Genomic DNA, 25778 nt, shown 5'->3' with positions numbered 1-25778 from the left:
ATGATAATGGGAGCCCTTTGATTGAACTTTGTATAGAAAGGGGTTTAGTTATAGGTAATACATATTTTAAGAAAAAGAGGATAAATAAGTATACACGATATGATGTAGGGCGAAATGACAGTAGTTTGTTGGATTATGTATTGGTAGATAAAAGACTGTTGAGTAGACTTCAGGATGTACATGTTTATAGAGGGGCCACAGATATATCAGATCACTTTCTAGTTGTAGCTACACTGAGAGTAAAAGGTAGATGGGATACAAGGAGAATAGAAGCATCAGGGAAGAGAGAGGTGAAGGTTTATAAACTAAAAGAGGAGGCAGTTAGGGTAAGATATAAACAGCTATTGGAGGATAGATGGGCTAATGAGAGCATAGGCAATGGGGTCGAAGAGGTATGGGGTAGGTTTAAAAATGTAGTGTTAGAGTGTTCAGCAGAAGTTTGTGGTTACAGGAAAGTGGGTGCAGGAGGGAAGAGGAGCGATTGGTGGAATGATGATGTAAAGAGAGTAGTAAGGGAGAAAAAGTTAGCATATGAGAAGTTTTTACAAAGTAGAAGTGATGCAAGGAGGGAAGAGTATATGGAGAAAAAGAGAGAAGTTAAGAGAGTGGTGAAGCAATGTAAAAAGAGAGCAAATGAGAGAGTGGGTGAGATGTTATCAACAAATTTTGTTGAAAATAAGAAAAAGTTTTGGAGTGAGATTAACAAGTTAAGAAAGCCTAGAGAACAAATGGATTTGTCAGTTAAAAATAGGAGAGGAGAGTTATTAAATGGAGAGTTAGAGGTATTGGGAAGATGGAAGGAATATTTTGAGGAATTGTTAAATGTTGATGAAGATAGGGAAGCTGTGATTTCGTGTATAGGGCAAGGAGGAATAACATCTTGTAGGAGTGAGGAAGAGCCAGTTGTGAGTGTGGGGGAAGTTCGTGAGGCAGTAGGTAAAATGAAAGGGGGTAAGGCAGCCGGGATTGATGGGATAAAGATAGAAATGTTAAAAGCAGGTGGGGATATAGTTTTGGAGTGGTTGGTGCAATTATTTAATAAATGTATGGAAGAGGGTAAGGTACCTAGGGATTGGCAGAGAGCATGCATAGTTCCTTTGTATAAAGGCAAAGGGGATAAAAGAGAGTGCAAAAATTATAGGGGGATAAGTCTGTTGAGTGTACCTGGTAAAGTGTATGGTAGAGTTATAATTGAAAGAATTAAGAGTAAGACGGAGAATAGGATAGCAGATGAACAAGGAGGCTTTAGGAAAGGTAGGGGGTGTGTGGACCAGGTGTTTACAGTGAAACATATAAGTGAACAGTATTTAGATAAGGCTAAAGAGGTCTTTGTGGCATTTATGGATTTGGAAAAGGCATATGACAGGGTGGATAGGGGGGCAATATGGCAGATGTTGCAAGTGTATGGTGTAGGAGGTAGGTTACTGAAAGCAGTGAAGAGTTTTTACGAGGATAGTGAGGCTCAAGTTAGAGTATGTAGGAAAGAGGGAAATTTTTTCCCAGTAAAAGTAGGCCTTAGACAAGGATGTGTGATGTCACCGTGGTTGTTTAATATATTTATAGATGGGGTTGTAAGAGAAGTAAATGCGAGGGTCTTGGCAAGAGGCGTGGAGTTAAAAGATAAAGAATCACACACAAAGTGAGAGTTGTCACAGCTGCTCTTTGCTGATGACACTGTGCTCTTGGGAGATTCTGAAGAGAAGTTGCAGAGATTGGTGGATGAATTTGGTAGGGTGTGCAAAAGAAGAAAATTAAAGGTGAATACAGGAAAGAGTAAGGTTATGAGGATAACAAAAAGATTAGGTGATGAAAGATTGAATATCAGATTGGAGGGAGAGAGTATGGAGGAGGTGAACGTATTCAGATATTTGGGAGTGGACGTGTCAGCGGATGGGTCTATGAAAGATGAGGTGAATCATAGAATTGATGAGGGAAAAAGAGTGAGTGGTGCACTTAGGAGTCTGTGGAGACAAAGAACTTTGTCCTTGGAGGCAAAGAGGGGAATGTATGAGAGTATAGTTTTACCAACGCTCTTATATGGGTGTGAAGCGTGGGTGATGAATGTTGCAGCGAGGAGAAGGCTGGAGGCAGTGGAGATGTCATGTCTGAGGGCAATGTGTGGTGTGAATATAATGCAGAGAATTCGTAGTTTGGAAGTTAGGAGGAGGTGCGGGATTACCAAAACTGTTGTCCAGAGTTGAGGTGGTTCGGACATGTAGAGAGAATGGAGCGAAACAGAATGACTTCAAGAGTGTATCAGTCTGTAGTGGAAGGAAGGCGGGGTAGGGGTCGGCCTAGGAAGGGTTGGAGGGAGGGGGTAAAGGAGGTTTTGTGTGCGAGGGGCTTGGACTTCCAGCAGGCATGCGTGAGCGTGTTTGATAGGAGTGAATGGAGACAAATGGTTTTTAATACTTGACATGCTGTTGGAGTGTGAGCAAAGTAACATTTATGAAGGGATTCAGGGAAACCGGCAGGCCGGACTTGAGTCCTGGAGATGGGAAGTACAGTGCCTGCACTCTGAAGGAGGGGTGTTAATGTTGCAGTTTAAAAACTGTAGTGTAAAGCACCCTTCTGGCAAGACAGTGATGGAGTGAATGATGGTGAAAGTTTTTCTTTTTCGGGCCACCCTGCCTTGGTGGGAATCGGCCAGTGTGATAATAAAAAAAATAAATAAGTACATGAGTGGGAGGGGTTGGATTTGAGTGGGACTTTCACATCAGAGCTTATTTCTTGGGTGGCATTGAAAATTGGGTTGGGCAAATGTTTTGTTAGTGGGATGAATTGTAAAGGACCTGCCTAGTATGGGCCAGCAGGCCTCCTGCAGTGTTCCTCCTTTCTTATGTTCTTATGTTATGTTCTTATGAGTATATATACGACAGAAACATTGGCTCGTAAGACGTATTTATACGTCGAAAACAGTCAAAGGGTTAAACTGTCCAAACATAGATACACATTTGCTCGCGTAGCGCTCTGAACGTAAATCAACGCTTTATTTTTCATTCCTTCAAAATTGGGGCGATAGGCCCGAGTTGCCTAGGCATGAGAGAATGGGTCTTAACACTTGGTGTGTGCAGTATTAAAAAATCTGGGACCACTTAGTACTTTGTGGGAGCACCAGTTCAGTCGAATGCCAGCTAGAGCAAATAGCTTGGCAAACACCAGGGATTCAATGATGTCATGTTGCATTAACACTCCCCTTTTAAGAGGAAAGTAAAAATAGGTTAGATAAATGCATGAGTGAGTTTGTGTGGGTGTGAGTTGGACCTGACTAGCGTGTGCTACTAAGTCTGCTGCCATGCTCCTTCCTTCAGTGGATGTGACCCGACTAGGTGGGTCATTGGTCTAGGTTGGGGGGTAGCAGCAGCAAGCCTGCTGCAGTGTTCCTCCTTTCTTATGTTCTTATGTATTTGGCTGGCTGGCTGGCTGGCTTTGGCTATCTCTGGTTCTCTCTCTCTCTGTCTATATCTGTGTCTGTCTCTATAATTAACTTAAGATTAACTAAGCAATGATGAAATCAGTGATAAAACATTAATGTAAACAGGTTACTATAAAGCACAAGTGAGTATTACAAAGACAGGTCATATGGTTGTATGCATTGTTGTACATTCAGTAGAATGGAGTATTCTGTTAGGTAGTGTATTTAAAAAATAATAAAGTTAGATTGGGTTTTAGGTTTAACATTTATGTGATATAATTGTGAGAAACATTTAAGATATACAATTTATAAGGTTCAGTTATTCAGTATTTATTTGGTTTTGGGTGAGTAAGTGATCTTTGAGAAGAGACTTGAATTTATAAACAGGTAGTGTTTCTTTTATATTTACAGGTAATGAATTCCAGATTTTAGGGCCTTTTATGTGCATTGAGTTTTTACATAGTGTCCATAATGACACCAAAAGTATGAAATTTGATGGAAAACTTACGGAATTATGGTTCACGAAGTTAGCGGTCTCGGCGATGTTTACGCATCGGTGATTTTGCCCACTTTGAGCCCTATTTTCAGCCAATTCCAGTGTACTAGTCGACAAAAATCATGCCTATTTCGCTAGAACTCCATTTTTTCTATCGAATGAGTACAAGAAACCACCCATTTACCAATTTCAACTACAGTGGACCCCCGACATTCGATATTAATCCGTTCCTGAGAGCTCATCGAATGTCGAAAATATCGAAAGTCGAATTAATTTTCCCCATAAGAAATAATGGAAATCAAATTAATCTGTGCAAGACACCCAAAAGTATGAAAAAAAATTTTTTACCACATGAAATATTAAGTTTAATGCAATAGAATAATTACAATAACAACAATAACAATAGATTAACCCGTAAACGGTCCAAACACACGTATACGTTCACTACAGTACTACCCCAACTTTTTTGAGAAAAAAACATTGCTGTTTTTTAATAGGAAAAAAGAGCATATGGTACCCAGGCATCCCCAATTATTTTAATATGGCGCACAGTGAGTGCTCACACCCATTCTCTCATGTCTAGGCGACTCAGGCTTATCATGGCAATGGAAAATGTATATATACATTTGGGGCACTAGCGGTAAAAATGTATATATATATGTTTGGACCGTTTACGGGTTAATAACAATAGAATAATTGACACTTACCTTTAATGAAGATCTGGTGATGATTGATGAGATGGGAGGAGGGGAGAGTGTGGATGGTGTTAGTGTTTAGAAGGGGAATCCCCTTCCATTAGGACTTGAGGTAACAAGTCCTTTTCTGGGGTTACTTCCCTTCTTCTTTTAATGCCACTAGGACCAGCTTGAGAGTCACTAGACCTCTGTCGCACAACAAATATGTCCATAGAGCTCTGTACCTCCCGTTCCTTTACGATTTGTCTAAAATGGGCCACAACATTGTCATTGTAATAGTCACCAGCATGGCTTGCAGTAGCTGTGTTAGGGTGATTTTCATCCATAAAGGTTTGCAGTTCAACCCACTGTGCATACATTTCCTTAATTTTTGAAGTAGGCACAATGGATTCCACAACTGGCATAGGCTTCTCAGGGTTAGCCCCAAACCCTTCAAAATTTTTCTTAATTTCCATACTAATTCTCGCCCTTTTTACCACAGGATTGGTATTAGAAGCTTTCTTGGGGATTATGGTGACTTATTTTGCAGAAACAAGCACCAAAAACAGTGATAGTATGGATAATATGGAATGTACCGAATGTATCCTTAGATGCGCGCACACTGGCTGGCTTGTAAACACTGGCACACACGGGGCAGTTCAGGCCACACGTGGACAAGTCTCGTACGAATCGTATTGAATAGCGGGTTTTCGATAGAATGTCGAGGCAAAATTTTTGCGTTAAAATGCATCGAATGTCGGATTTATCGAATGTCGATGCCATTGAATGTCAGGGGTTCACTGTATCCAATACAGTGGTCAGAATTTAGCAATTTTGCCAATTTCACACAAATTTCAAAAGATGCCAATTTCCATAGGGTCCAGAATAAACAAGAAAGACATTCCTGGTACTAAAATTACATTTCCTCTGTTCATTAGTCACATCCCCATGCCCCTCTTACATTCTTTTGCTTTCCATTTTGAATTTTTATTCTCACAAAAAATAGAAGATTTACTGTTATGCAGACTACTGCATTAGTGTAGAAATGGTATAAATAATATCGGCGCACTTGTGAAAGAATATTAGACTCACCAGTTGACGTGTATTGGACGCTTAGCATGATTTGTTTACTTTTGAACTTTGGTAAAAATCGAATGTTTCTGCTACTTTGAGCTCAATTTCAAGGTACAGGTCCGCCATCAGAAATCCGGCAATCAGTTATTCGGCACTAATTTTGGCTAGCATAATTTCAAATTTCCAGGGTCGCCACACCAACCTGCTGGTACTGTTTGGTGGCGCTACTTGCTGCATAAGTAATTCCAGTTTCTTTTTCTCCATTTATTGTTTTAACCTGCTTACTTATACAGCGAGGAAATTTGAGTCGGTGAAGCGAGGAAATTTGAGTCGGTGAAGCGAGGAAATTTGAGTCGGTGAAGCGAGGAAATTTGAGTCGGTGAAGCGAGGAAATTTGAGTCGGTGAAGCGAGGAAATTTGAGTCGGTGAAGCGAGGAAATTTGAGTCGGTGAAGCGAGGAAATTTGAGTCGGTGAAGCGAGGAAATTTGAGTCGGTGAAGCGAGGAAATTTGAGTCGGTGAAGCGAGGAAATTTGAGTCGGTGAAGCGAGGAAATTTGAGTCGGTGAAGCGAGGAAATTTGAGTCGGTGAAGCGAGGAAATTTGAGTCGGTGAAGCGAGGAAATTTGAGTCGGTGAAGCGAGGAAATTGGAGTCGGTGAAGCGAGGAAATTGGAGCCGGTGAAGCGAGGAAATTGGAGCCGGTGAAGCGAGGAAATTTGAAATTATGCTAGCCGAAATTAGTGCCAGATTACTGATGGAACCGGATGACTGATTGCCTAATTAGTGATGGGCGACCTCTAATGCTAGTTGGGATTGCAAAGTTAAGTTCGAATATTGAGGTACTACTGTATTGAGATTTGAAGTTTGTTGCCACAGGTTACATGTTGGTCATATTGGATGTCAGGTCATATTGATGCCAAGTACAAATACCACACTTATACAGTATGTGAGATTTCTCTCATCTTTCTAAGCCTGTACATTGGCTGTTGTTCTGTCAGATGTAGTAATTGGCAAGGTAAGTTAAATCTTAAGTTCTCAAGGCTCTCTAGGAGGTTTGAGAGACAAAACAGGTTTACTGCTATGAGGTGGAAATCTAGGGACCAACCAAGGAACTCCCTTCAGGAGAGCTACTTTGATGTTGAAGGGGTTTAAATTCAAAGATTTGTAGTTACTCTCTTTCCTCAAATGAAACCTGATTACCTTCCTTTCCCCAGGAATTTAATAACTCCTGGGGAATTTAATAAAGCAGCAGTAGATCTCTAGTGAATATTTACAAGGGTTTACAATTATACTTTGTCAGAAAATTAGGTTATAGCTCAGAGTAAACAGCAAACCCTTGATTTACACAGGTTTGTTCTTGAAAAGCTGTATTGTGTAAAGCTTCAACGCAGTCCATAGAATGTTATGACCTGAGCTGCCCAGACCATCATGTAAAAGGAACGCGGCGCTACAGAGTTAGCAGAGAAAGGGAAATTGAATAGCATTCTTTTTTAGACAAAAAGAGAAAAGATCAAAACAAAGCAAGAGACAAACAGGGGGAATGGTACAGAGAGAACAGGTGGGCAGTAAAATGGGGCGTACCAAACCAGGCATCAGCCCGTCAAGGCCGAATAAGCAAACAAACACGAAGCCAGTATACTGGAGAAACTAGGGGCGTGTACGCCAGGGGACATACCAGGTAGTATACCAGTGGTACTATTGAAACACAAAGGGAGACAAAACATCCCACTTGGTAATTCCTGCTTCATATTTGCAAATGTACAGGGTTTGAAATCAAATAAAAATGACAAAGTTAGTTATGTCAGTGGGCTCCTAACAGAAGCGAATGCCATATTCGGAGCATTTACAGAAACACATACAAGGGATGTTTTGGACGGAGAGATAAAGATAGAAAACTACAACATGTATAGATGTGATAGAATCAATAGGTCACAGGGAGGAGTAGGAATCTATGTAAAGAATACTTTCTGTTGCACAGAAGTGCTGAATTCTACAAATGATATAGTAGAAATTCTAGGCATTAAAGTTGAAAATAGGGATTTGGTAATTATCCTAGTATACAAACCACCATCGGCAACTGCTGCGGAATTCACAGATCAGTTAAGTAAGATAGATAGCTATCTACATAGGCTAGAAAATCCTACACCAAATATTTTACTCCTTGGAGATTTTAATCTCCCTCATGTAAAATGGAAGATGACGCAGCATAATGTTATACCAGAAATATCTCCGGGAAGCACCCTGGCTCAACAGGTACATACCAGGGAAATAATGAGGTTTTGTGAAAAGTACTCTTTAAACCAACAGGTAATTGATCCCACTAGAAATGAAAATACCCTGGTTCTGATATTCACAAACAACGAGGAACTGATCAGAGACTTGAGTTTCCAAAACTATTTACCCTGATCATAACATCATAGAGGTTCAAACTAGTACTAACTCAGGGGTAGGAAACTGCATCACTAAAGTTAGAGACAGGATGTTCAGTAAGTTTAATTTTAACAACCATAGAATTAACTGGGAAAAAATAAACCAAGAGCTATCAGACGTACCCTGGGAATCAGACATGAGCACCCTAAATCCCCAGCAGTGTCTAGAGAAGCTGAATACAGAAGCATACAAAGTATGTATGAAACACGTACCATTGAGGAAACCCAGAGGAAGATCAGATAGAGAGCGAGCGTAGGAGATGGTACAGAAGAAGAAAACAGGTTACTGAACTGCTTAAAAACACAAATATACTACAACAGAGGAAAGATAGACTTAGCAGAGAGATCACTGAATTAGAGCAAAAACTTAGGATGTCATACCTCACAGAAGAAGTACAAAGGGAACAAAAGGCCATGCAGGATATTGCAAGGAACCCAAAATATTTCTATTCCTATGCAAAATCCAAGCTAAGAACTACCTGTAGAATTGGACCACTACTGAGATGAGACTCGTATACTGACGACGAACAGGAAATGAGTGAAATCCTAAAAGAACAGTATGAGTCGGTGTTCAGCAACCAACTAAATGACAGCAAGGTAGAAAATGCAGAAATATTTTTCACTTCAGAAGAAGGCCACACAGACCACCTAACTGACATTAGTACAAATCCCATAGATTTCGAAAAAGAAATGGAAAACATGCCCATTCACTCAGCACCTGGACCAGATTCATGAAATGCTCTGTTTATAAAGAAGTGCAAAGTACTACTAGCACGAGCCCTCAGTATTCTTTGGAGAAAGAGCTTAGATCTAGGTGAAATACCCGAGGCCTTAAAGAGTGCAGACATAGCTCCTTTGCACAAGGGAGGTAGTAGAGCACTAGCTAAAAATTACAGACCAGTAGCCCTAGCCACTCACATCATAAAAATCTTCGAAAGAGTGATGAGACGGCAGGTTACAAATTTCATGGACCAGCACAACCAACATAACCCGTACCAGCATGGTTTTAGAGCAAGACGATCATGTCTGTCACAGCTGCTGAACCATTATGACAGAATTACGGAGGCACTGGAAGAGGACCAAAACGCAGATGTGATTTACACAGATTTTGCAAAGGCGTTTGACAAATGCGATCATGGAGTGATAGCGCACAAAATGAAGGCCATGGACATTACAGGGAAGTTAGGCAGATGGATTTTCGGTTTCCTAACACACAGAACACAAAACGTAGTAGTGAACAGGGCAAGATCCAGCATCAGCGAGGTCAAAAGCTCAGTGCCCCAAGCCACTGTCCTGGCACCTCTGCTGTTCCTCATCCTTATAGCAGACATAGACAAAAACACCCGGCACACTTTTGTATCATCATTTGCAGATGACACTAAAATAAGCATGAAAGTCAGTACAGTAGAGGACACTGAAAAAGTATAGGAAGACATAAACAGTCTTTTCCAGTGGGCAGTGGAAAACAACATGACGTTCAATGGTGATAAGTTCCAGCTGCTTAGGTATGGAAAGAATGAAGAGCTCAAAAGGAGCACTATATACAAAACTCAAGAGGGTCACCAAATAGAACGTAAGGAACACATAAAAGACCTAGGAATAATTATGTCAACGGACCTTTCTTTTAGAGACCATAACAAGACAAAGATCATGACAGTCAGGAAGATGACTGGGTGGGTATTGAGAACTTTCAAAACAAGGGAAATGATGTCAATGGTGACACTCTTCAAATCGCTAGTGCTCCCTCAGTGCTAACGGCCCCGTTCAAGGCAGGAGAAATATCGGAGCTGGAACAAATAGAGATCGTTTATGGCTCACAGTGAGCCAGTAAAGCACCTAAACTACTGGGAATGCCTGCAAGTCTTGAACATGTACTCATTGGAGTGGAGAAGAGAGAGGTACATGATAATATATCCCTGGAAGGTACTCGAGGGCTTGGTCCCAAATCTGCACACTGCCATAACATGCTGGAGTGAGAGATATGGGAGGAAGTTTAAAATAAACCCAGTGAGGAGCAGGGGTGCAGTGGGGACAAGAAGGGAACACTGTATCAACATCCGGGGTCCCAGACTTTTCAACATCTTACCAGAAGATATCAGAAACACTGCTGGAACAAGTGTAGAAGCCTTCAAGAGGAAACTGGACAAGTATCTTCACCAGGTGCCAGATCAACCAGGGTGTGATGGATATGTGGGGCAGCGGGCCTCCAGCAGCAACAGCCTGGTTGACCAGGCAAGCACCAGACGAGCCTGACCCATGGCCGGGCTCAGAGAGTAGATATACTCTGGAAATTCTTCAAAGGTATATCAAAGGTAAGGTACTTGAAGTGAAGAACAAGCAGGGAAAATTCATTTACATTCCTGACACTTCCAAATTTACTGAGAACTTTTAGAAAAAGTTTTTTTTGAAAATAGTCACTTACCTTACATTCGTTACTTGTTGACATAGAAATGTGTACAGAAGGTTAATGTGGCACTTCTGGACTGCTTCGGATGGCTGTGGTTCTTGTTGATTTGGATGCAGAGGAGTTAGTAATTGTACTTGAGTGCTCAAGTACTATACATTGTGTAATGCATTTCGGGTGTATTTTCCTTGTATTGTTGACCTTTTTGACATTTCTTTTCACCTGGTCAGTCTCCGCTACTCATTGCAGCTCGTATTCTTATTTCTTAATTGTATGGATGGCAGATTCTTAGAGACTGAAAGTATGGGCAGTCTCATCACATGTGCAGCACCTCATCATATTTACAATTAATACTTTTGTCATGGTATTCATACTTATTCTTCTTGGCACCTCTAGTATCACTAATATTCCTCTTGGATGCCATGGGTAGTTTTCAGAGATGAGATGAAGTATCAGAAATATCCAAAATAATTTGAAGCAGCCGCTGTAGGCATTGTGCAGTGGTAGTGCCTTTAATACTTGACACTTACATGCACTTAGACTACGAAGATAATTATATCATTTATTCAAATTAAATATCTTGAAAGGAAATACAACATCTTAATAAAGCTTAGCACATAGTCAAAATTACTTTGAATATGCTGTAAGAAAAGCAAAAACTAAAATGATACACATTTGCACATTGATTTTAATTACCAGTTTGTTAAAACATTGTTGTTACTGTACTGTTAGGCAGGATTTAAATCACATCAAAGATTTCCATTTGTGGAATAACTGGAAGAATGGATATACAGGTAACCTAGATTTTAAAACTCATTATTTTCTGACCAAGGTAGGGTGGCCTTCAAAAAAGTAGCCACAAGTTGTGATATAGAGTTAACACATTGTACTTTTTTGCAGTTTTATTTTTAAAAATACATATTTATGAGCTCAAGTCAGATAATTGAGTTGTTTTAGGCTCTTATTAAGTGGGTACAAGTGCATCATTCAAAACCTAAAAGGAGCATAAATAACTTGATTACAGGAGGACCTAAGTGATGATGAGTTGGAGAATGGAGGCAAAGCCATGGGGGATCACAGTCAACCAGTCACTTCCCAGCCTCCCTCATCTACTAATCCCTTCAGGTAAAATGGTTAACATGTTGTTACTCAAGAAGTGTTGACAGACAAATGGAAATTCACAAAGTACTTCTTGATGAATTAGAATTTATATTGAGGTCCATTATCATGTTAAGGTAAACTAGATGAATATTTAAATAAATTATTAATGTCCCTTAGGGTGGTGAATATTTTTTTAACCAAATTTTTATTTTTAAGAATTGTTTTGATCTTTTAATATATTAAGATGCATGACAATAATATAATGTAGTACAATAAATGTTCAGAGTGTTTTAATCATCAATGTTTTATTATTCTTCACTAAAAAAAATCACTGATTTTTCAAGCACTTAATATTTTTAAAATATTAACAGCATGAGCACTATCATTATTATTATTTTGTAGTACGTGTTAAACTTAGTTTTAGGAACATAGGTGTATCTGTACAGTATGTGCATATACACGTATATATGTATGTATATATATATGTATATGTATGTATGTATATTTACATGTATATATGCATAAGTATGTTTTATATATGTACATTCACACGCATGTACAGTAACCCCTCGATATCAAGGCCATTTAAAATAATGGGTCAAATCTGCTGTGTAAATTGCACTTTTTACTCCTTTAATTTCAGTATATATTGTAATATAACTAATTTGTGTATTCATATAACTAATTTGTGTATTCATCAATATTTTAGGTATACAGTAGTGTACCTGACTTGTTTTTTGCTAGTTTTTTAACATTTAATGGATGCTCAAGCAATCCCCTTTATTAGTCCATTATATGGATGGTTTACTGTATGTATATAATGTATTGTGCATTATATATATACATACAATGATACAGTATATTTAATATTTTATATATATATATATATATATATATATGTCGTGCTTTATAGCCAGATCTTGCAGATTGGCTTATTCAGTGAGCATTGTTTTCTTAAATAAGTGTTTATGTGAATTAGCTTTTATATGATTATTTCCATTTCTTCCAGTAATTCCCTTCATGTGATATAAATTTACTCTTATGCAGTCATTGTTATTAGCAAAAGTGAAGTCCTATACCTTGAATGGTGCCTTGATGTGTCTCTAGATTTCTGTGTGCCATAGCTCTGTTATACATTTATCACATAACTCCACAGAAATCAGTCTGAACCTGTAAATTTTGTTTATTTGGCAAACTACTTCTATTGTATTAACACTGGAACTCGTGTATTTTATACTGTTAGCCCATTAACTGTCCAGACCCCCAGTATTGATGTTGCTGTGTCCACTTAAAAAAAAATGGAATGTTAAAGATTTTTTTTTTTTTTTTTTTTAAAGGTAATGGCACCAAACATACGAAATTTGATGGAAAACTTGAATTATGCTGGTGCAAAATTAGCAGTCTAGGTAGAATTTATGCATCGGCGATTTTGCCGGTTTTGAGGCATATTTTAAGTAAATTCCATTGCTATATTTGACCATATTCTTAGCTATTTTGCTAATGTGCTTTCTATCATTTGAGTACAAAAAAAAAAAAACCACCCATTCAGCTATTAAAATTACTATATAAATTTAGTGCACAGAAGTTGGTGATTTGGCCAATTTTATACAAAATTAAAAAAAAAAAAAGTTTAAAAAGAGTGCAAAATAAACATTGTAGACATTCCTGGCACTAAAACATTATTTCCTCTGTTCATTAAAGACACCCCCAGGCTTCTCTATTACATTTGCCTTCCATTTTAAATTCATAATTACACAAAAATAGAAGATTTACTCTATTTACCATTAATAAAATATAACTGGGAATGATTGGTCATAGTTTACGGTGTTCCAATAATTAAATCAGACCTATTATAAACCCATGAAATAGACTGGGGAGTGTAGGGAGGAGGCCTTACCCATCCTTAGGAAAAATCAGCAAACATTGAATATTTCTGCTACTTGGAGTCCAGTTTCAAGTTACTTTCAGTCCTGCAACCAACCAAATTCCTCTTTCAGTGGTATATCTTCCATTCTATTAAATACCAAAAAAAAAAAAAAAAAAAAAAAAATATATATAAAAGACATCCTAGGAAACTCAGTTGCTATTTTAAATCAAACCCTTAGTCAAGTTTTGTTTTTACCATCATGCACCAAGTGGGGCAGGATTTTTATAGTGTGCATGCTCACTGCACAGAAGCATTCATATCTAGGCCAAAATTTACTGCTTACATCTTATCTGAGTGGGCTGAGCTCATAACATAGCACTATGTGATAGGACCTTGGCCTCTATGTAATTGTATGGAATGGCCACTGAGAGGGTTAAATAGTTTAAAGTAAGTTTAGGCACCTTAGGTTGTATACAATTAAGTTTTAGGTTTATTTTAGCAAGATTAAAATTTGTAAGTTTTGGTGCAAAAATCAAATTTTCATTTATTATTAATTTATAAAGTTTTCAGTGCATGACAGAAAAATGTTAGAAAGCTTAATTTTTAAGACGCTTCAATTTGGTCCACGACTTGGTCTATTAGGCACGACGTATATATGATTGTTACAATTCCCACTTGCATAATCAGTTTTTCTCTCTGTATATTTCAAGATATATTGGTATTTATTTAATCATCAAGGTTGAAAAGGATTTCTTTGACTTTATGAATTTACAGGAAACCAGAGATTTCTGAGGAAAAGAAAGATTCCCCATCTACTACTAACCCCTTCAGGTGACTTTGTGCTTTAAACAACAGCCTAGTTTTTTAAATTCTTTGCATTTTATTTTGTTAGCTGTATTGTACACTGCAGAAGTTGTGTACCTGAAAACATCACAACTGTGTATGTGTGTGTGTGTGTGTGTGTGTTTTTTTTTTTTTTTTTTTTTTGCATTGCACAAGAGCTACTTGTTCAGTCTGAATATAGTGTTTATTGCAGGCAGTGATTTTAAGTTCATAATTTTGGTATTATTAATAAAGATAATTGTGCTAAATAGATATCGAACATTTAAGGTAAAAATAATATCCAGAAGATACCAGGTTGTGTGGCCTTCTTTCACTTTCATCCCTTCCCCCCCCCCCTTTTTTTTTCCTGTTCCTTTTTATTATCTTGTCATCTTGTGTTCTGCTTCCACGTTATTTTAACCAAATACTTTTTTCTGGCATTAAGGGACTGTTTTATTGTGCATCTTATTTGTCCTGGACCACCTCCTGATTCTTAAGAATGAGATTGTAATTACTGTACTACATTTTAGCAAAGTGTTTAACATATTTCTCCTTCCTTATTACCTAGCTATGGATAACATGATTTTCAATGAGACTTCTGTCAATGGAGAGATGTATGCTTACTTATCCTAACCCTCTACCTTAATCCTATAATTACTTTGTACACCTTTATTTCCTCATTTGAATGTAACACTGCTGGAGAAGTTTGCCTGTGCTAAGAACCATTACATCAAGACAGTATGGATTTTAAATGTTCATTCTGACTTTAACTTCAAAATGAGGTTGCCTTGTCATGCTTAAAATAGTTCTATCTGCCTCTTCTATAAAACAAAATCCTTACATCTTGGCAAATCTTGTATGCAGTACTTCATGTAACAGTGATGTTCCACATCTGGGAGACACCTTGAGTGGGGGTAGATTTTTCATCTTAAGAGCAACTTCCTTCAAAACTTCAATTTCAGGGAGAATGTTATATTTCTTGCAAAAACTTTTGTGTGCTTTTTTGAGCATTGTTTAACCTAGATTGAGTTTAATATGGATCCTGGGGTTAAAAAAGTATTTGTATAATTTCTGATAAACTTGTTCATTGATGAAGACATTGGGATGTTTTGCATGGAAGCCAGTCTTGTTCAAGTCTGCAGAGAGAACATGGTAAGAAAGGTATATAGCAGGAGAGGAATGTAGTATGCTGAGAAGCACATAAACTAGAGGTCCCTCCAACTAGAAACTTCTTGGCTCTTGGTGGTGGTGGTGTCTGTGGTTTGAATTAGAGCTGATTCAAGGCATTTTCTTGCCTCACGGATAGCCACGCTTGACTTCAGCTAGCCCATGTGGTGTGAAGCTGGGTTATGATGTAAAGTACAGGTACACGAATAATCTGTATATAGGAGAAAGAAGCTTAGGATCATATTTCGGTCCTGCTTGGACCATTGACAAATCACAATAACATGAAGTATTTTAGATGTCGTTATCATATCCCGTGTGTGTGTGTGTGTGTGTGTGTGTGTGTGCACGTGCATATCCTGCTCAGTGCCCCAAGGCACTGTCCTGGCACCTCTGCTGTTTCTCATCCTCATAGCAGACAAAGATAAAAACACCTGGTACACTTTTGTATCATCATTTGCAGATGACACTTAAATAAGCTTGAAAGTCACTACGGTAGAGCACACTGAAAAATTATAGGAAGACATAAGCAGGGTTTTCCAGTGGGCAGTGGAGGACAACATGACATTCAATGGTGATAAGTTCCAACTGCTAAGGTATGGAAAGAATAGAGAACTCAAAAGGAACACTATATACAAAACTCAAGAGGGTCACCAGATAGAACGAAAGGAACATGTAAAAGACCTGGGAATAATTATGTCGGCTGACTTTTCTTTTAAAGACAATAACAAGACAAAGATCACGACAGCCTGGAAGATGATGGGGTGGGTATTGAGAACTTTCGAAACAAGGGAAATAATGCTGATGGTGACACTTTTCAAATCACTAGTGCTCCCTCACTTACAATGTTGTTCAGTGCTGATGGCCCCATTCAAAGCAGAAGAAATATCAAAGCTGGAACAAATACAGAGATTCTTTACGGCTCACATTGAGCCACTAAAGCACCTACATTACTGGGAACGCCTTCAAGTCTTGAACGTGTACTCATTGGAGCGGAGGAGAGAGAGAGATACATGATAATATATACCTGGAAAGTACTCGAGGGCCTGGTCTCAAATCTGCACACTGCCATAACATACTGGAGTGAGAGATATGAAAGGAAGTGTAAAATAAACTCAGTGAGGAGCAGAGGTGTGGTGGGGACAATAAGGGAACACTTTATCAACATCCAGGGTCCCAGACTATTCAGCATCTTACCAGAAGATATCAGAAACACAGCTGGAACAAGTGTAGAAGCCTTGAAGAGGAAACTGGACAAGTATCTTCACCAGGTGTCATATCAACCAGGCTGTGATGGATACGTGGGGCAGTAGGCCTCCAGCAGCAACAGCCTGGTTGACCAGGTAAGCACCAGACAAGCCTGACCTATGGCAGTGGTCAGAGAGTAGAGAAACTCTTTAAACTCTTCAAAGCTATATCAAAGGTATCCTCTCCTCACTCACCGACAGAGTTCCATTCCTAAGACCATGTCGGTAAATGAAGTCATTGCTAATCAAGGACCTACCCCTTACTGATACCTCAAAAATGTCACCACATGAAATTAAAACATTCAGTTTTGTTTTCTGGGAAAATCCTTCCAATCCGTTTATTATTAACAGTAATACAACATGAAATAGGTCAATAACCTACTTCTGAGGTATTCCAGGAAACGCACACGTCATTTTTTTTTTAAATCGCACTTTTTTTGACTCGTTGCATAGGATAAGAGTGATGTTCTGTAGTTACCCTACAGGCGCATAACGTGAAACATTTTTCTGTAATGATCTCAGTCACTTTTTTTTTTTTTTTATCTTTCCCTGTCGCTCGCCCTTTATCATGCTTCTACATTATTTATGTTATACCTAACATTATTCTGGAATCATTGTGAGAGGTAGGTAACTTTTATTGATAGTAATAGTATAATTATACAATATTTTATAGTGCTGAGAGGTACACCCCTCCACGTGTCATGGGCAATCAGGAGTTACCGAGACACTGGTCGCTTCTCTCTCTGGTATAGCTAGCTCCGCCCACTTTGTAATGATGCCAGATACTGAATGAAATTCATATATTAGAAAGAAAAAATAAAAAGTTAACTCCAGCTTGATAACTTCGTTTAAATTTGCATTGCATTACTCTTACATATTACAGAAAACAATAAAAAAAGTAAAATACTGTACACACACAGTGCACTCATTACTTTATTAAAATATTTGTAGTCCTAATGTAGGGTGAGAGGTGAGTATTTATTGTACAAAGAGGAAGAAGAAATACAAAAGGAGTTCACAGTAAAGGGGTTAGTTGGTATGTTCATCTGTGTGTTTACATTCTGTGTGTGTCTCGTGGCATCTTCAGAAAAGATTAAACTCGGTGAACAATGTATGTCGATGGTAATAATACAGTGGACCCTCAGTTAACGACATTAATCCATTCCAGAGAGCTTGTCTTTAACCGATTCTGTTGTTATCCAAATTAATTTTCCCCCTAAGAAATAATGGAAATCCAATTAATCCGTTCCAGACACCTAAAAGTATTAAACAAAATAATTTTTTACATGAAATATACATTTCCCTACACACAAAACAATGAGACATGCAGAATAAATTCAGTAATAATTAATAAAATGACACCTTTATTGAAGACGTATTTGACGAGTGATGAAATGGGAGGACGGCAGAGGATGGAGTTTACAATTGTTTGGAAGGGGAATCCCCTTCCGTAAGGACTTTAGGTACCAAGTCCTTTTCTGGAATTACCTCCCTTCTTTGTTTTTTAATGCCACTAGGACCAGCTTGAGTCACTGGACCCCTGTCATACCAAAAATCTGTCCAGAGACCTCTGTTTCTGGAGTGTCTTTAAGATTTCACTAAAATGGGACACAACATTGTCATTGTAGATGTTGCCAGCATGGCCTGCAACAACTGTGTCAGGGTGATGTTCATCCACAAAGGTTTGCACTTCAGCCCACTTTGCACAAATGTCCTTAATCTTTGAAGAAGGCAACTTCCTCCATCTCTCTTCCACCTCCTCTGAAGGAAATTCCTGAGCTGTGCTGTTGCACCTCAAGCTCTTGCAGCTCTGTAGTGGTTAGCTCTTCAGCGTCATCCTCCACCAACTCTTCCATATCCCCGCCACTAACCTCCAACCCTATGGACTTCCCCAGTGCCACAATAGATTCCACAACTGGCAGTCTTCTGAGGGGTTAGCCCTAAACCCTTCAAAATCCCTCACTTGTACACATATTGGCCACAATTTTCTCCAAGCAGAGTTTAAAGTCCTGCAAGTCACTCCCTCCCAAGCCTTACCTATTAGGTTTATGCAACTGAGGATACTGAATTGATCTTTCCAGAGCTCTCTTAAGGTCAGTTCAGTGTCTGAGGTCACTTTAAAGTACTTTGAAACACTTCTTTGGTGTACAGTTTTTTGAAATTTGAAATGATCTGCTGGTCCATGGGCTGGAGGAGAGGAGTGGTGTTAGGAGGCAAAAATTTGACTTTGATGAAGCTAAACTCCCCCACAATTCGCTCTTCCAAGTCTGGAGGATGAGCAGAAGCACTGGAGTGGCAATTTTCTTTCCAGGAGGTATTTTTTCACACTGGGGCCAAACACGTGATAGAACCAATTGAGGAAAATGTCCCTAGTGACCCATGCCTTACTATTTGCCCTCCACATCGCACACAATTTAGACTTGACAACACTGTTTTTCTTGAAAACTCTGGGAGTTTAAGTGATACACGAGTAAAGGCTTCACTTTGCAATCCCCACTAGCATTACTACAAAACATGAAAGTTAGCCTGTCTTTCATAGGCTTGTGTCCTAGGGGTGCCTTTTCATCCTGAGTAATGTAGGTCCTGTTTGACATTTTCTTCCAAAACAGGCCTGTTTCGTCACAGTGGAACACATGTTCAGACTCTTATGTACCCCTTAAAGCTCTGCACATTTTTTAGCCGCTTTTTTTGTCAGAACTGGCAGTCTCGCCATGCCTTATCACACTGTGTATGCCACTACGAGTCTTAAATTTCTCAAACCAACCTTTGCTGGCCTTTCAGGGTTTCGGACATACTAGTACGGCTTATGCACCAGGGTTTTTGATGTACTAGTATGCCTAAATTCTAGCGCCCTCAAATCTAGTGAGGGAAAGCTGGTAGGCCTACATATGAAAAAATGGGTCTATGTGGTCAGTGTGCGCAGTATAAAAAAATCCTGCAGCACAGTGCGTAATGAGAAAAAAAAAACCTCTGACCGTGGTTTTGGATTAAAACAGCGACTTGGCACTGTATTTTTGTATGGTATTTATTGTTGTATTCTAGTTTTCTTGGTCTCATTTTATAGAATGGAAGACATATTACAGAAATTGAGATGATTTTGACTTGTTTTACAATGAAAAGTACCCTGAAATTGAGCTCCAAGTAGCAGAAATGTTCTATTTTTACCAAAGTTCAAAAGTAAAAAAATAATTCTAAGCATCCAATACACGTCAACTGGTGAGTCTGATATTCTTTGACAAGTGCGCTGATATTATTTATGCCATTTCTACACTAATGTAGTAGTCTGCATAACAGTAAATCTTCTATTTTTTTTTGTGAGAATAAAAATTCAAAGTGGAAAGCAAAAGAATGTAAGAGGGGCATGGGGACGTGACTAATGAACAGAGGAAATGTTATTTTAGTGCCAGGAATGTCTTTCTTGTTTATTCTGGACCCTATTTGGAAATTGGCAACTTTTCAAATCTGTGTGAAATTGGCAAAATTGCTAAATTCTGACCACTGTATTAGATAGTTGAAATCGGTAAATGGGTGGTTTCTTGTACTTATTCGATAGAAAAAATGGAGTTGTAGCGAAATAGTTATGATTTTTGTCGACTAGTACACTGTAATTGGCCGAAAATAAGGCTCAAAGTGGGCAAAATTGCCGATGCGTAAACATCGTCGAGACTCCTAACTTCGCGAGAGCATAATTCCATAAGTTTTCCATCAAATTTCATACTGTTGGTGTCATTATGATCAGGAAAAGATTCTATATCTTTTCATAAGGATTTTTTTTTTTTTAATTTGGTCAACCCTGAGAACAAGTCTCAGAGCGGGCATGGGGACCCTGAAAGGGTTAAGTAAACCAATATGAGCACTAGTTTCAGGCATTTTATTAACGAGATCATCATGCAACTGCCTTGCCTTTTCACGTGTAATTGACTGTGAAACACTATCTCCTGGTAATTGTTTCTCGTTGATCCACACCAACAACAGTCTCTCCACATTTTCGAGTATTTGCGATCTCTGTTTTGTAAGCACATTTGCACCTTTCACAACAACAGCTTCCTTGATTGTCTTTTTGTTGGCCAGAATAGTAACGATGGTTGTATGGGGTTTGTTATACTACAACAGCATGGCCAGCTCGGAGACACGCACTCCACTTTTGTATTTTGCGATGATCTCTTTTTTGAATTTGGTAGTATTTCTCACCCTCTTTACCACAGGGCTGGCACTAGAAGCTTTCTTTGGGCCCAAGGTGGCTTATTTAGCAGTTATAAGCACTAAAAACAATGGAATAATACCAAACGTATTGCACGTACGTGTGGAATCGTCCTCACTGGCTTGTAAACAATGGCACACTGGCTGTACATAGAGTAGCTGGGCTGCTCAGGCCACACAAACACGTTTGGGATGAATGACCTTAACCCCTTGACTGTCTCTACCCCCAATACTGAGGTGTCTCCTGGTGTCGCAAAATTAAAATTTTTTTTTTCTTATGAAATGATAGGGAATCTTTTCACGATTGTAATGACACCAAAAGAATGAAATTTGATGGAAAACTGACAGAATTACGCTCTCGTGAAGTTAGCAACCTGGGCGATATTTACAAATCGGCAATTTCGCCCAATTTGAGCCCTATTTATGACTTATTCCATTGTTGAAGTTGACCAAACTCATAGCTATTTCTTTAGAACTCCATTTTTTCTATTGATTGAGTACAAGAAACTGCCCATTTACCGATTTCAACTACCCAATAATGTGGTCAGAAATTTGCAATTTGGTCAATTTCACGAAATTTAAAAAAATATGACAATTTCAAAATAAGGTCCAGAATGAACAATGCAGACATTTCTGGCTCGAAAATAAAATTTTCTTTGTTCATCAGTCACATCTCCAGGCCCCTCTGATATTACTCTTGCTTTCTATTTTGAATTTTTATTCAAACAAAAAATAGAAGATTTACTGTTATGCAGACTACTGCAATACTGTAATAATTGTACAAATAATGTCAACCCATTCATGACTGCATATTAGAATTTCTAGTTGGACATTTATTGGACAATGACATCTGTTGTTTACTTTTGAACATCGGTAAAAATCAAACATTTACCCTACTTTGAGTTCCATTTCCAGGTTCTTTTCATAGTAAAACCAGTCAAAATCACCTCTATTTCTATAATATGTTTTCCATTTTATCAAATGAGACCAAGAAAATGAGAATACAACCATAAATACTATACGAATATAGACCACAAAGTCGGCATTTTAATTTAAAAAAAAATTGGATTTTTTTTTTCTCATGCACTGCGTGCTCCAGGATTTTTTTATATGGTGCACACTGACCACACAGACCCATTCTCTCACACGTGGGCCTACCAGCTTTCTCCTGCTTGATTTGAAGCCGCTAGAATTTGAGTGTATATACATCAAACACGGTGGCTCGTAAGACGTATATATACGACCGAAACAGTGAAAGGGTTAACTGAGTTCTTTGTCATTAACTGAGCCAATATTTTGAGACAAAAATGTGTCATTATCCGATTTTACATTATCCGATGACGTTAACTGAGGGTCCACTGTAATACTAATTAATAATAATTGCTCTGGAGTGCTTTAACCCTTTGAGGGTCAAGAGGCCCTCTCCTAAATTCGTTCTCAGGGTCTAAAAGTAATAGAAAAAAAAATATATTTTTTCTTATGAATTGATAGAGCATAATTTTGTGAGTGTTATAGACGAAAAAAAAAAATTATGATCAATACTTGCCGAGATGTGGAGGTGTGAAGTTGACAGAAAATGAACTGCTTATAGCAACATCACTGACTGCTGGTCATGCGGTAATGATTTTTTTTTTTTTACTTTTTTCTTTTCTTCAAGTAACTTTTATGGCCTGTAAAACCAATATGTCATATTTTGTTTATATTCACTCGTTTATATTCACAGTAACCGCACAAACATTGTCATATATTGTTTACAAAACATGTTTACACAAGCCAACAATGAAAAAATGTTTATTACTATTTTTCTATCGTATATACAGTGGACCCCCGCATAGCGATATCAATCCGTGCAAGAGAGCTCATTTTTATGCGAAATTATCGTTTTGCGAATGAATTTTCCCCATAAGAAATAATGGAAATCAAATTAATCCGTGCAAGACACCCAAAAGTATGAAAAAAAAAATTTTACCACATGAAATATACATTTTCCTACACACAAAGAGAAGGATACATGCACAATAGTAGAGTAGTACATGCACAATATATATTGTGCATGTACTACTCTACTAAATGAAGAATAAATGACACCTTTATTGAAGATGCAGCAATGACTGATGAGACACTGTCCTGGGAGTGCCTTTTCCTCCTGAGTACTGTAGGTCCTGTTTGGCATTTTCTTCCAGAACAGGCCTTATCACACTATGTATGCCACTACGATTCTTAAATCTCTCAAACCAACCTTTGCTGGCTTTAAATTCACCAATATGAGCACTAGTTCCAGGCATTTTTCCCTGTTCACCTGGGTGTTAGTCGACTGGTGTGGGTTGCATCCTGGGAGACAAGATAAAGGACCCCAATGGAAATAAGTTAGACAGTCTTCGATGACACTGACTTTTTTGGGTTATCCTGGGTGGCAAATCCTCTGGGGTTAATTTTTTCTTGGTATTCTCAATAAGCCACACCAACAACTGTGCTACAGCAGCAGCAGCTGACAGTGCTACAGCAGCAGCAGCAGACGGTACTACGGCAGCAGCTGACGGTGGTACAGCAGAAGCAGCAGCTGACAGTGCTACAGCAGCAGCAGACGATGCTACAGCAGCAGCAGCAGATGGTACTACAGCAGCAGCTGACGGTGGTACAGCAGCAACAGCAGCAGCTGACAGTGCTACAGCAGCAGCAGACGGTGCTACAGCAGCAGCAGCAGACGGTACTACAGCAGCAGCAGCAGCAGCAGCAGCTGACGGTGGTACAACAGCAGCAGCAGCTGACGGTGCTACAGCAGCAGCAGCAGCTGACAGTGCAGCAGCTGACGGTGGTACAGCAGCAGCAGCAGCAGCTGTACCACCAATAGTAGCGATGGTTGATTGGGGTTTATTATACAACCTGGCCAGCTCGGAGACATGCACTCCACTTTCATACTTATCAATGATCTTTTTCTTCATCTCTATAGTAATTCTCACCCTTATTGCTGTAGGGTTGGCACTAGAAGCTTTCTTGGGGCCCATGGTTACTTATTTTGCAGATAAAATCACCAAAAACACTGTAATAATACGAAATGTTCCGAATGTATGCTTGGATGTTACCGCGGAGACTGGCTTGTAAACAATGCCACCGGCGGAACATGTGAGCGTGGCTCAGGCCGCACATAGACGCGTCTCGGACGAACAGCTTTGAGCGGGTTTTTTAGCGGTATGCGAGGCAAAATATTAGCGATAAAATGTAGCGGTATGCGGATTTAACGTTATGTAAGGCCAACGGTATGCGGAGGTCCACTGTAATTGAAGATGCAGCAATGACTGATGAGACACTGTGTCCTGGGAGTGCCTTTTCCTCCTGAGTACTGTAGGTCCTGTTTGGCATTTTCTTCCAGAACAGGCCTTATCACACTGTGTATGCCACTACGATTCTTAAATCTCTCAAACCAACCTTTGCTGGCTTTAAATTCACCAATATGAGCACTAGTTCCAGGCATTTTTCCCTGTTCACCTGGGTGTTAGTCGACTTGTGTGGGTTGCATCCTGGGAGACAAGATTAAGGACCCCAATGGAAATAAGTTAGACAGTCTTCGATGACACTGACTTTTTTGGGTTATCCTGGGTGGCAAATCCTCTGGGGTTAATTGTTTCTTGGTATTCTCAATAAGCCACACCAACAACGGTGCTACAGCAGCAGCAGCAGCTGACAGTGCTGCAGCAGCAGCAGCAGCTGACAGTGCAGCAGCAGCAGCAGCAGCTGTACCACCAATAGTAGCGATGGTTGATTGGGGTTTATTATACATATATATACAGTGGACCCCCGCTTAACGATCACCTCCAAATGCGACCAATTATGTAAGTGTATTTATGTAAGTGCGTTTGTACGTGTATGTTTGGGGGTCTGAAATGGAATAATCTACTTCACAATATTCCTTATGGGAAAAAATTTGGTCAGTACTGGCACCTGAACATACTACTGGAATGAAAAAAGTTCGTTAACCAGGGGTCCACTGAATGTGCGTTGATGTTGTGCAGATGATAAGAAAGAGATGATTGTGGATGTTATGAATGAGAAGAAGCTGGATGTCCTGGCTTTAAGTGAAACAAAGCTGAAGGGGGTGGGAGAGTTTCAGTGGAGAGGAATAAATGGGATTAGGTCAGGGGTTTCAAATAGAGTTAGAGCTAAAGAAGGAGTAGCAATAATGTTGAAGGATAAGCTATGGCAGGAAAAGAGGGACTATAAATGTATTAATTCAAGAATTATGTGGAGTAAAATAAAGATTGGATGTGAAAAGTGGGTTATAATAAGCGTGTATGCACCTGGAGAAGAGAGAAGTGTAGAGGAGAGAGAGAGATTTTGGGAAATGTTGAGTGAATGCGTGGGGAGTTTTGAATCAAGTGTGAGAGTAATGGTGGTTGGGGATTTCAATGCTAAAGTGGGTAAAAATGTTATGGAAGGAGTAGTAGGTAAATTTGGGGTGCCAGGGGTAAATGTAAATGGGGAGCCTTTAATTGAGCTATGTGTAGAAAGAAATTTGGTAATAAGTAATACATATTTTATGAAAAAGAGGATAAATAAATATACAAGGTATGATGTAGCACGTAATGAAAGTAGTTTATTAGATTATGTATTGGTGGATAAAAGGTTGATGGGTAGGCTCCAGGATGTACATGTTTATAGAGGGGCAACTGATATATCGGATCATTATTTAGTTGTAGCTACAGTTAGAGTAAGAGGTAGATGGGAAAAGAGGAAGGTGGCAACAACAAGTAAGAGGGAGGTGAAAGTGTATAAACTTAGGGAGGAGGAAGTTCGGGTGAGATATAAGCGACTATTGGCAGAAAGGTGGGCTAGTGCAAAGATGAGTAGTGGGGGGGTTGAAGAGGGTTGGAATAGTTTTAAAAATGCA

The 25778-nt window shown here is 39.0% G+C and overlaps 1 protein-coding gene across 12 annotated transcripts in view; it reads left to right on the top strand.

Annotated features, from left to right (window-relative positions):
* The window catches only part of Csp (Cysteine string protein), a 338068-nt gene that overhangs the window by 176186 nt on the left and 136104 nt on the right, over window positions 1-25778 (top strand). For 6 of the 12 annotated variants that reach the window (XM_070082897.1, XM_070082888.1, XM_070082889.1 and 3 more), the window contains 2 exons: window positions 11517-11617; window positions 14235-14291. In XM_070082897.1, coding sequence (XP_069938998.1) covers window positions 11517-11617; window positions 14235-14291 — 158 coding nt within the window. The remainder of the gene's footprint in view (window positions 1-11516; window positions 11618-14234; window positions 14292-25778) is intronic. The other 6 variants (XM_070082893.1, XM_070082892.1, XM_070082890.1 and 3 more) reach the window with 1 other exon arrangement.

Source organism: Cherax quadricarinatus, chromosome 8 (genome assembly GCF_038502225.1).
Source record: "Cherax quadricarinatus isolate ZL_2023a chromosome 8, ASM3850222v1, whole genome shotgun sequence".
NCBI lineage: Eukaryota > Metazoa > Arthropoda > Malacostraca > Decapoda > Parastacidae > Cherax > Cherax quadricarinatus.
This window is presented reverse-complemented; position numbering and strand designations above follow the sequence as displayed.